This window comes from Lingula anatina, chromosome 1 (assembly GCF_051362555.1).
Source record: "Lingula anatina isolate TDL-2025a chromosome 1, LinAna3.0, whole genome shotgun sequence".
Classification (NCBI taxonomy): Eukaryota; Metazoa; Brachiopoda; class Lingulata; order Lingulida; family Lingulidae; genus Lingula; species Lingula anatina.
The window spans coordinates 42777696-42790517 of NC_141767.1; the positions used below are offsets into that span (position 1 = coordinate 42777696).

The 12822-nt window shown below is 34.6% G+C and overlaps 2 protein-coding genes across 4 annotated transcripts; one reads left to right on the top strand and one right to left on the bottom strand.

Moving 5' to 3' along the window:
* On the top strand, window positions 1-10079 carry LOC106158527 (TBC domain-containing protein kinase-like protein). 3 transcript variants are annotated; one of them, XM_013534559.2, is made up of 23 exons: window positions 5-274; window positions 970-1042; window positions 1428-1539; window positions 1858-1931; window positions 2195-2342; window positions 2675-2744; window positions 2897-3014; window positions 3314-3374; window positions 3528-3615; window positions 3809-3944; window positions 4187-4286; window positions 4536-4585; window positions 4848-4956; window positions 5297-5431; window positions 5749-5989; window positions 6462-6545; window positions 6773-6858; window positions 7083-7119; window positions 7397-7558; window positions 7964-8136; window positions 8436-8611; window positions 8828-8987; window positions 9179-10079. In XM_013534559.2, exons 1-23 carry the CDS (start codon window positions 70-72, stop codon window positions 9290-9292), a joined length of 2712 nt encoding a protein of 903 aa, XP_013390013.2. In that variant the 5' UTR covers window positions 5-69; the 3' UTR covers window positions 9293-10079. The 3 variants fall into 3 exon arrangements, with proteins under 3 accessions (XP_086854964.1, XP_086854960.1, XP_013390013.2); XM_086998834.1 differs by lacking the exon at window positions 7397-7558 and having other exon boundaries at window positions 4-274; XM_086998838.1 differs by lacking the exons at window positions 7964-8136; window positions 8436-8611; window positions 8828-8987; window positions 9179-10079 and having other exon boundaries at window positions 1-274; window positions 7373-7530.
* On the bottom strand, window positions 9688-12808 carry LOC106158529 (RNA-binding protein RO60). The gene is made up of 2 exons (XM_013534563.2): window positions 12687-12808; window positions 9688-12454 (listed from the first exon to the last, which is right to left on the bottom strand). The coding sequence occupies exon 2, from the start codon at window positions 12436-12438 to the stop codon at window positions 10750-10752; it is 1689 nt and encodes a 562-aa protein (XP_013390017.2). The 5' UTR covers window positions 12439-12454; window positions 12687-12808; the 3' UTR covers window positions 9688-10749.
* Window positions 12809-12822: the final 14 nt, after the last annotated feature.

Here is a 12822-nt window from a genome sequence, read left to right on the forward strand (position 1 = left end):
ATTGTGCATTGTGGAAAAAGACGGAAGCGACAGTATGAGAACAAGTTAACTTTAGAATGGACTGAAAAAATGGGGGTGATATCAGAGTGTATGGACAATGCTGAATTGTCTGTGATCACATTTGCAGCAGCGAGCCACCCTAATGATCAATGTGGTGCGAATGGACTGCCCCTAACTCCTAACTCTATACGAATACTTGGTCTGTTTCAGAAGGTGAAGTCTCAAAAACATCCAAGGCTTTGTAGATACATTGATATTGAAAGAGGCAAACACGGTAGGCGAAATACTCTTTTAATCTTCATTAGTAGAATTTACACTGTGCAATGATTTATATTGTTTGGACAAATTCAGGTTGATTTTGATTGAAATTCAGAGATATTCATAATTAATTTTTGGAAAAAAGTAACAATTACATTCATGTTGTATGATAACTGTCACAATAAAAATATTACTGCACTTAACTGACAAATTCTGACTTTGAATAATGGTATTTGTGTTTATTGTTTGTTTGTTTGTTACTAGTATACTTATATCTTTCATTATCATACTTGTATCTTTCTCCAAAGTTCTTTTTGTTTTACATGTACGTGCAACACAGGTGAGGCCTCATTCCACCCTGTGGTACAAACTCTTGAGGCTTTATGTGACAAATGGATTAGGGAAGTGGTAGTGCTGGCATGTGTGAGTGCCTGGATGTTTTATTCATCCAAGATAGCATGAAAGAAGTCTAGAACATCATCAAACTGGTGTGTGAACTTATGCAAAAAAATTTTAAAGCAAATTGTGTACTACATGTACAAGGTGCAGAGGAGGACAGTATTTTTGCTAGGATGGGGAAATTTTTAGTCTAGAGAGTTTGTTATACAGGATGGAGTGAAGCCTTACTTACAGTAAGTACCCAAAATGTAAGGTTGAATACTGATGCAGGCGTATCTTATGTTTTTTCTTTTTCTTTTTTCCTGTCTTTAGAGAGGCTAATGGTTGTGTCTGAATTTCACCAAAGAAATTTGAAGAAAGATGCCAGAACTTTTAAGGGAGAGAGGTAGGTATAGATCTTTTGATTCAATGCCACATATCTTGACTTCACTTGGAAACAGGGATTGGCAGCTCATTTTATTGCTACACAATGGTATTGCTAGTAGAAGCTATTGGATGTCTAATAGCTTGTTTTTTACCTGAGAGTTTGCATGAACAGCACTACTAAAGACTCAGATATTTCACTTGGAACAGTAATGTCAATTGATTACCTCTCTTTATCTCATTAATCCCAGCAGGCATTAAAATGAGCAAAATGTGACAACAAATGATCCAATATTATTATTTTATTCATTTAGGGCCTATAACATTGCTCACAGTGCCCATTGTCCTTTAAATATTGATTAGTGCATTTTTAAATGATTTAAGTATAGTCAACTTTATATTTGCAGTGAAAAATTATTAACTGTGGCTTATGAAGTCCTTGAGGGCCTAAGCCACCTGAATGACCAGGGCATTGTACACAGGAGCCTGACCCCCGAGTGTATCCAGTTTGATAAACAGGTATTTTCCTATATGAGAAGAAAATGCATCTAAATGGCACATAAAAAAACTAGGTTGCATTTTTTTTTATTGTTAAAACTACATTTCTTTTCAAAATTACCAGAAATCAAATACCCTAGGCTAAGATTCAGACACTTACTGACAATCTCTTTGACCTTTTGAAGGCTGTATACCATGCATAGTGGGAGAAATGGGACAAGGTTACGAAAAAATATATATCAGACAGTATGAAGCTGACCCTCCAGCTAAAAAATGCAATGCATACTTGTTTTGGAATCTTTTTCTTTCAATTTGTTACTGAACTTTTTAATAATTCAGGGGCATGTGAAACTAGCAGGATATGGTTTATATCATATGACAGATCAAGGAACAAGTGTTGCTTTTCCTATTGGGTAGGTGTACTCAAAGAATTAACATAATTATGTTATAAGGTGTGATCTACATGGTTTACTTTTGATCAAACATTGATGTAAAGATACAAATAGAGAACAATTATAATATTAGATTGTTCAACGTAAATTTGCAAGCGTCTTAATTAGTAAGTCACAGAAAGATTTGGAAGGCGTTTTGTTGTATTAATACCTTTAATGATATTATATACCAATCAAAAGAAACATAAATTGCTTGTTCATAGCTTGCTCATCTTAATCTACAGATCTCCTGCTTATTTGTCTCCTGAAGTCCTGGCTCATGGACCTAGCCTGATTAAGGAACACGGTTTTACTGAATCTGTCCCCAAACCTTATTCAAGCCCCAAGTGTGATGTCTGGTCTCTAGGAATTATCCTCCTTGAAACATTTTTTGTATGTTTTTAATTTATTATTTAGGAATCAAAGTTTGTTTGAAGATTAACAAAGAACATTTGTTATTATATAAGGCTTTATTTAACTGATGATTGACTATGTTGAAATCATTTAACTGGTAGTTAACAGTTTCATATTATTTTACATATAATTTGCCATATTAAAGACTAATGATGTAATTTTGACCTGTAATTTTGGATTATCTTTTTAAGTGAAAAACAAAAATGCAGGTAGTGCTGGGTTTTTAGGTTTTATATGATCAATATTCACTGATCTGAAACTATAGTTATAATATTTTATACCATTTGCTGAAATTTTATTTCCTCATTTAGGGTATTCGACTGTGGTACCAAAAAAGTCTAAGTGAACTGTTGAAGAAAACCCTTGAATTTACCAAGTCAGGTATGCATTTTTTCTGTTATCAAGTATTGTGGCAATGTAGATGCCCACACTGCATATATATCACCAAATTGTATTGATCTTAACAATGACTGTTTTTAAGATTGAATTGAACTGATTGTAGATTTTAAGGGCCATTTGATTTCTTTGTTCAGATGTGGAGCCATTCAAGCACATAATAGATGAACACAATCTTGGACTGAAATTACAATCAATGCCTCAAAATCTCCAGGATTTTATACAAAATTGTCTGACAGGATCTGTTTCCAAAAGGTGAATTCATATGTGCAGATATTTATTCCTTTTCCTTTTTGTCTAATTATTCATTTTTTGTATAAATTTGAATAAAAATAAAAAATTAGGAAAAATTTACTCCAAACAACTGGTAAATCTTGTATTGTAGGAGAAGCTGATTTAAACATTGCTTATTTACAGTAGATAGGGAAAGCAATTACAATTTGAACAGATATAGTAATATCACAACGTCGGATAAGAGTACCAGAAAAGTCTTAAGTGTACTGGTCATGATAACTTGAAGAAAACTTGAAATTTGTTACTTCCCTCTTTTTTAGATCAAGTCCAAAGCAGTTGCTGCAGCATCAAGTTTTTCGCAGACACCAAAATGTAATCAAGGTAAGTAATATTTTTTTAACTTACTGGTCCACATCTTTATGATCAGTGCTCACATATGAACTATATTCAGATTATACAGGATTCCTCTGATAAATACGAAATAAAAACTTGATGTTGTTACTTATGTTTCAGAATTATCTTTGTTTATTTTAGACACCCTACATCGATTTATTGTACCCATTCTCTGCCAAACTGAGATGTGAAGAATTAGAAATGCCAAAAGAAGGAGATTTCGAGGATGGTATATATCATATTACCATTTGCTAACAGTGACTACGTCAGTGTAATTCTACTGAAGTAAAAGAGGCATTAGAATTATGAATAGACATTATTTTTAATCTTTGTAAAATATATATGATTCAAAATTATGATGCTTCTTTAATTCACCTTTGTGCATAGTTTGTAATTGTTAAAATGTTTTATATTACCTAAAGAGCATGAAGAACCAATACGTAGGCGCCCCTTAGAAGAAGTATACTATTTGTGGCAAAGGGCTGGTGGAGATCTTGAATCAATTCTCAGAAAGGCAGAGTTGTTGAAAGCAAAGCCACCTGTTACCATTTTGCCTCAGTAAGTTTTTAAGTTGTGTTACTATAATACTTAGTGAAAGTTTTTTTTTTTGACCTCTTATAAGCACATTCAAAACAGCAGACTAACAGATTCTGAATGCGCTGTGTCTTTTAAGATACCAGAACAATTATATGTCATCAATTTGAGTGCATACTTACATTATAAGAAAGAATTTAAATGTAAAACTGAACTGAATTTAGTTCATACCACATACTTAAGTAGTCTATATTTTTGTCCCAAAGCTTTGTGATTGAAGATGGCGAGACTTTTGGTCAGTCTCGAGACAGCTCTGACTTGCTAGATGAAACTGTCATATTGCTAAATTTGGATCAACTTAGACAGGTAACTGGTGATATTATGATATGTAGTATTGACATGCAAATAATATTGTGAAGGCACATTGTTTTTTTTCACATAACATCTCAATTTATCATTTTCTCTACTTTTTATTGATTTGATGAAAACAGTTGTTTGCTACATACACACCACTTTGTTTTACCATGCCATTAAAAGATTGACTTCAATTTGATGTGTATTTAATTTACATGGTATTTGTGATCTTCAGAGTGTTTTAAAACTTCCTATTTCCAGAGATTGAAGGATATCCCAGAAGAAGCTTATTATCCCCTTCTTGAGGATGAGTAAGTTGTAGTTTTAAAATTCTGTGTTTGTTATATTAAAAAAGTTATATATTTTATACTTATCATTTTTTATACAAATCAAATCATTATATTTTATCTGGATTTTATCTCTTATAGTATTTATATTTTCACCTATTTCCCACCAAAATCTGTGTCATCTCCTGATATTCTATAGGAAATATCTTCAATAAAAATGGTTTATCAGTATTTCAAGTATTACCAGTATGAGCATTATTAAGTGCAAAATTATACATACCTGTAGAAACAGCATACAAGGCAATATGCAAGCAGGACCAGAGCAGAATTCAGAGGAAACATCTGAGACATCAAGACTGCCATTAGTCATCAAAGAAAAAGATGTTGAATATCAAGTATGTTTAACCTAGTAATAAAAGTAATTGATTTTAAATGGCATCACAGAGTATAGTTATAAATTACTAATTTCATGAAATGAACATGCCAGATATAAGCAATATAATAGAATTGACATGTCACCACTCACCACACAGCAACCTGATCCTTTAACTTCTTATTGCTTACTGAAATGAAGTTGTTATCCCATGAATACTATTTACCATATAAAATATTTCTGGAGTGAACACATCTTTTATTAATTTGATTAGTAACAGAAGCCCATATTGCTTAGATCAACAAAACACAACACTGTTGCTTATTGGAAATGATTTCATTTCTGTATATTCTTTTCTCTAGTTTCACAGGATAATATTGTTCAGCAGGCTGTTGAAAGGCTACCCGTTCAAGCGACCTCACCTACTAAAGGAAGCTAGGGTGGATATCCCACCTCTAGTCAGAGGACATGTCTGGGCTGCACTTTTGGAAGTCGAGGTATATTTTTCATATTGAACCCAGTTAGTTCAAGAAAATACTACAACAAAACAATGTGCACCAATACTTGTTAATATATTGAAGACACTCATTATTTTGTACTTTCTAATTAGATATTGCTAATTTATGATGAAAAATTTGTATTTGGTCTTCTTCTGATCTGTAGCCATATGGTACATTTAGAATTTTTTTTTTTCATTAGATTAGAATTTATGCATATTAAAAGACAAAAAAGGTCAATGATATTCACCAAACGCATGAGTGTCATGTAATCATCCAACTGTCCCTGTTGACAATTACAAAGTCTTATTCTTTAGGGAGATGTCCAAGAACAGTATGATAGAATAGATAAGGAGACCCCAACTGCTACTGACCGTCAAATTGAAGTGGACATTCCAAGGTGTCATCAGTACAACGAGCTGCTCTCTTCTCCAGCAGGCCATGCTAAACTAAAGAGAATCTTAAAAGCATGGGTCATTTCAAACCCACAGTATGTGTACTGGCAAGGGCTGGACTCCCTTTGTGCTCCATTCCTTTATCTGAATTTTAATGATGAAGGTAATGCATTTGGTGTTTGAATTTATGAGAAATGTTGAAGATGATGAAACAGTTATAAAGTCTCCTATGTTTGCAGATTTTTAAGATTTGATTTAATTTTTTTATGTGTGTTAATCTTCAGTGATGTGTGTTTCAAACTAAAAAAAAAAAGAAAGTAAACAGTAGACATAGGGCTCATTCCCAATTAACTATCATTCTATGTAGGTCAATGCAACTCCATTGGGACTCCGCTGAATGCAGTCAGGTTAACAGATTAACACATCTCTTGTTTCCAACATACTCTTTTAATCTCGTATAATCACTAGCTTTTCTGTATTCTACTCAATGCCTGGAGGAGGTGTGTCCATCTGATTGCATTCAGCAAGAGTCCCCACAGAGTTGGATTGATCTACATAGTAGGAGAGTGTTGTTGGGAATGAGCCCATAGAATGTTCAGTTGTCCACTGACCATGTATTTGAATTTATTTTTCAGCATTGGCATATGCTTGCCTAGCCAAGTTTATCCCAAAATATTTGCACAATTTTTTTCTCAAGGACAACTCTGCAGTGATACAAGGTAAAATTAATGTGAATTACATCAAATGTCTCAGTAATTTGTATTTTTGACGTAAGATAAAAGTAATTACTTTTTTGTTTAATCATGTTATAAATTACTTAAGTAAATGTTATTTAAAATCGTATGTCACTACTGTTTCTAGTTTTTGACAGTGTTATTGTTAGACTATCTTGCCAATGTAGTCTAATATGTTGTCTGTGTATATTTTTTTTTTTCTTTTCTTCTAGAGTACTTGGCAGTATTTTCTAATCTTATTGCTTTCCATGACCCTGAGCTGTTCAACCATTTAGATGAAATAGGATTCATACCAGATGTAAGAAAAGTCTTCTCATTTCTGTGCTTGTATTTTTTTTATGTAATAAAAAGTAAATATGGTTTAAAATGGTGCCAAAGATTCAAAGCATATGCTTTTATTATTCGTATTGCTGCTCAGTTTTTAAATTTCTTACCCTTTTGTGCACATTATTGTGGAATTTACTTACAGCTCATCTGCATTATACCAAAGTGAATTGAACATTTAATTTTTTCCCTTTTCAGCTCTATTCTATCCCATGGTTTCTTACTATGTATGCACGTAAGTTTTAATTGTTACTGTAATGGGGAAAAAGCAGATGAGCATGGATTAATATGTACCTGTTGATTACTTGGATTAACAAATCATTGATATTAGATTTAAAATGAGTTAATAGATGAAACATTTTTACTCATACATTTCATTGAGTTTCAGCACCTGCTACAGTGCTTAATTGTGCTGGTTTTTAAGAGTAGACAAGTACAAAATTTTATAATATTATGACCACAGAACTGTTTGATTCTTTTTTTGATAGGATAGCTTTTTGAAATAATTGCAGATGTTTTCCCACTCCACAAGATTGTTCATCTGTGGGACACGCTGCTGCTGGGAAACTCTTCCTTCCCTCTCTGCATTGGAGTGGCCATTTTAAAGCAGCTCAAGGACCGTCTACTTACATTTGGTTTCAATGAGTGCATCTTGCTGTTCTCAGATATGCCAGGTGATTGTTTATGTAACAGATACACCATGAGTCAGTGAGGCATGTAATATATACTAGTGACAAATGTAAGGGTTTGTCATAAATATTATGCATGTAGTGGCGTATCCTATTTTTACCATGGCAGATGTAGCTGACAAAAGACCCAGCTGTGATGTAGGCCAAATTCATTGTGTGGATTTTTAAACTATTAGCTGCAGTATAAGTGATTCTGTTTCATTGACTAACCTAAAAGAGTCAATGACCACTGATGTCCTCTGATGCAAAATAAGCAATTAATTAAATTTTTTAAAAAATATCCAAGCTCAGGGCAAATTATTATCCTACAGAAATATTAATAACAAATACTGAGTATGTACATGTATTTAACCATAGCAATAATGTCACTGTTGCTGATGTATTTTCCAGAAATCGCCATAGATACCTGTGTTCAAGAATCCATCAAAATATTTTGCATGACCCCAAAGAGTTCTCTGTATCGCCAGCATGCAAAACAGCCAGCCAAACCTGAGCCAGCAATGAGCAGGCCAAACATTTCTTACTATTCAACAGACTACCATGACCAACCACAGAATGAATTGGTAAGTATTCATTTATATCTATCTGAAATATAGATTTATATCTTACCCATCCCTAGCAATGCTAGATAAATGGTAGACACAATATATAGGTGAAGGATACTTGCCAATAAAGGCCTTTTCATTTATGCTAATTCTTAATGAAATTTTATGCTTTGAAATGAACTAATTGCCATTAGTTATCCAAATGATTGATAAGAGCATTTGGGTATATCATGATCAAGATTTTATGGTTCTCAGTTACACATAGTTGGCAGATACTGAAACTGAAATTGGTGTAATTATGAGCAATTTGTCATTAGTCTTTGGATCCCATACCACTTGAAGAGCTGAAGTCTGAGAGGTGCCCAAGGATATCTGCAGAAGACCTCATTGAACTAGGAGAATTAAAGGGCCCTGCACAAACCAAGAGCCCAACAAAAAGATCCAGAGAGGGCAAGCCCAAGTTGTTAATGATTGATGTCAGGAGTGAAGAGGAGTATCCTTTTATTATCAAGTTTAATGTTAATTTTTCAATTTTTTATCAAAATAATTTTTGCTTTACCAGATTCATTGTATTGCTTGAAAGGATTAAAATGTAGAATAATTACAAAATTTTGACGGACATGCACAATAATAAAAAGGCATCCAGTTCTTACTATTTACATAGGAAAATATTAGCAATCAGAATTTCGATTGTCCTTAATCAAAACAGTTATTTGAGAGGTGCTGTTGGTGGGAGTATTAATATACCACATTCAACTGCCTTTAGTGCAGATGGCAGTTTAGTTCCATGTTCAGCACTCAACAAACTGAATTCTTGTCGTAATCTAGTCAAAGTGATTATAGGGAACAAAGGAAGAACTGCTTCGAATGTAAGTTTTTTTCATCAATTTTTACTTTTTAGATTTTGAAAATGTACTCTGCATGATATACGCTATTTGAATTTCTTTAAAGTTAGAAATGTCTTGAGATAATTATTTTAAAAATATTAAATTCTTTTCCTTCAAACAAGTATAAAACATATATATGGAAGTGGGTTTGATGGTTGACTTTTTTAATGCAGTTTGCTGGAGACTTGGTGAGGTTGGGCTACTCCAAAGTTTGTGTCTTGTACAAAGGCATAGATGTGCTGAGGCCGACAGGATTGCTTGTTGTTCCGTCAACAGATCTCCGATAAAAGAAGGAATCAGGCAGTTTGTTTTCAATCATCAGGTGCAATATGACTTTTACAAGTAATCAAAAGGGACTTAAGAAAGTTTTTTTCCTAGTCTATACATGAAACAAGTGAGCACTGATAAGTTTTTTTTTAATTGACAAGACCCAAGTGCTTTTTAATTGACTCTTGTAATTTTCCCTTTTCTGTCACTTGTTTACAATTTCACACTCAATGGACCTTTTACAATGTTTTCCAACAAAGGTCACAAGCATATGGATAAAAAAGTTAGTGTAAATATGAAAAATTCATCCAAGTTTAAGTACATTCTACTTTTAGTTCTGGTGCAGGAACTCTAGGTTTCTACACAGTATGTGCTACTTCAAAAACAATACATTATATTGGACAAAGACGATTGAGACAATCATGTCATTAATATTTATTATTCGTATATTTTATGATAGTTATTACAATCTGCAGAACAATTAATTGCATCAACGTTCTTTTGTAGCAAGCAATAAAGAATATATGAAAATAAATGCTAATGATAATCTTGAAGAATTTTTGTAATGCCACCCAATTACATGTTTGTGGTGTGTGTTACTCTGTATGAATATAAATTCAGTGAGATGTAAACAAGTTAACATTGTTAAGTACATGTCATTGCATCTTAAATTGTCCCCCCTGTTCATCCTTGTCTTCATTGTATCCAGTTGGGTGAAGGTACTTATTCAAGTTATTTACAACATTACTCATTTCCACACCAGTATTTTATAATATATTCATGCAAAAAAAAAAAAAAAAAAACAAACTCATTTTTAAAAATTATTTTCATTGTCCCTCCACCCCAATGTTGAACACTAATATATACAAATATAGTCATCTTCTGTCAACATTTACTAATCTTTGTTTATTTCTTCATCATGAACTTTGAGTCTGATAACATGAACAATGCAATGCTAACAAAACAGTGATAATCAACAAATTATAATGGAAAAGATTAACACAACATAAAAAAAAAAACAATATGGAAATATGCAACAAACATTCAACTCACAAACAACAAACAAAAAAGTTTCACAAGATACTGTCCAATTATCACAACAGGAAAAAAGTCCATACTAATAATCATTAATTTGGGCAAATAAAATGAAAACAAATGTTTCACTTTTCACCAACTTAACAGCAGTTTCAAATAACATTGTAAAAGCAGCTCAAACAAATAAAACAAAACACACTGGTGATACACCAAATATGAACCTTACACATAACATCCTGTCATATTTATCAAAGATGCTCTATTACAAACCACTGATTATGTGTTAAAATGTATGTAAGATGTATGTAGGAATACTGCCTAAAAAGCTAATTAATTTCACTATGAATAAACATTTCTCACATCTAGATAATATTAACTGGGACCAACCAAACAATCTTGTTTGTTGGGTCCAAGATATAAACCGTCTTCCTCTGGTGCCATTTTATATTTCGCCAAGCATAAAACTCCTCATAACTTCAGGCCCTGCAGAGTCAAACCCTGCCATATCCAGCATTCCTGGATCCTCTGGGTCAGCAATCGTGAAGCCATTACTTGTCATGGCGCAGACAATCAGCTTGGCATCCCAGATACCACTGGCTTCCCGATACTGCCGTAAAGCTTCCGCAGGATGAACACCTCCTATCCATGTCTCGCAGTCTGTGTACACAATAAATGTGTCATACTCCCTCTTGTTTTCCCTGGCCCACAGCATGGGTAGAGCACAATCGGTCCTTCCAAAAGGTATGCCTCTTAACAATTGCAACGTTTCATTTAATTTCCATTCTAAATTGACATTCAGTGGGACTAATTTGTCGGAGAAGGCAACCACATCACACTTGGGCTCTGTATGCAGGGTGGTCATCATCAAAGCTCCTGATGCTAGCCTGGGGCTTAGAGCACTAGAACCCAATACAGAATAATGATCCATCGATCCACTGACATCCATACCAATGCACACACGTTTGTTGGTAGGCTCAACATACTTGAAACATTTGTAGAAAGCCTGATCTAAGGCATTTACAATGTGCTGGTTTGGGTTCCATTTCAATTTCCCTTTGTCTCCCTCCCCCTTGCTGTATGTGTGCAAGGCTAAAAGGACATTGAAGGGATGGATACGTGCCTCTCGCAGGGCCTCTTCACTTTGAAGCTGACTTATTATTATCTGTTCTTCCTCGCTCTCAGACTCTAGAATCCCGACATCAGTCATCTTTGCCAGGTTGCGGATCATTGCTGTCATAGGCATACTTTTAAGTAATGCTTTCCACACCCCCTTGGAGTTCAGCAGTTTGGTAGGGATATGCTCTCTTACCAAACCATGGTGCTGAATCAAGGCAATAATCTCTTCTTCATTTGTAGCCTTCTTCGCATCCTCGACACCTTCCAGAAAAGTGAGGGTCTCTCTTACTACCTCAGACATTTCAGTGGAATATGTTTCTTTAGCAGCCTCCAAACCTTTCACAACATATTTCACCACTGCTGCTACATCGCCCTCTGGTTTCAGATGTGTGAGACGAAAGAGGTCTTTATGGGCCCACCCATTACGATTCCGGTACTTGGTAACATGCATGGCCAATTTCTTTGGGTTTTTGCTGTGTTTGTTGTACCACTTGGCAACAGCACGTCGATGTGCACGACCCCAGCCCGTGCCTTTTGAAAAATTCTTGGCCAACTTCTCACTATAGTCAATAAAAGTGAACAAATGGGTTGGAATGCGACAAATATCAGACAAAGCTTCATAGGCTGCCTTCTTGGAGATCTTGTTGTCCAACCTGGCACACAAAGCAAGGGCAAAGAGAATTGCATTCTGCTTAGATGCTCTCCCTTCAACACTAATATGCTTTATTTCGTTCACCACTTGCTGACCCTTGTCATCCTGAATCAGTTTTATGATTGCTGTTGCATTTTCTATGCCCAGTTCTTGATCCTTAATGTAGTAAGTTCCACCCTCGGAGCCTAGGATAAGAAATCGGCGCAAGCGGTTCATGTCATCAACCTTATAGACGTAACCACCTGCACTGTTTTTCGTCTGTGCCTTGTCAATGGGTTTCGACTGGGGGATGTCATTCTTCGCTGGTTTGGGTGCTTTGAACACGGCACCTATGGCGCTGGCTAGCGAACCGTATGCAGACATCTTCTTGTTTTAAATTCTGAAATTTGTAAATAACAGACGTGCGTGAATGTTTTAGCCAGCAAACTGTGTGCAGACTAAATAGAGTAAGCTGCTTACTTGGCACTTCTGTAGGAGGCTTAAAAATGCTGATTCAGCAAAAAAAATTCACGCATTACAATAAGGTAGGGTTGGAATTTCCGTACTTTCCAAACATAGAATTTTGGGGTTTTTTTTAGTTCTAACATCTTTTAATGTGTTTGTAACGATACCTTGTTATCGATGTGTCTATCAAATTCCGGCAAAATAGGTTGGAGAGTAGGAGTGAGGTAACACATCATCAATACCTGAATTTCTTATCGGCTCCAGGTTTCTGTTTACCGAGTGCTGGGTAGTACTAAACGCATG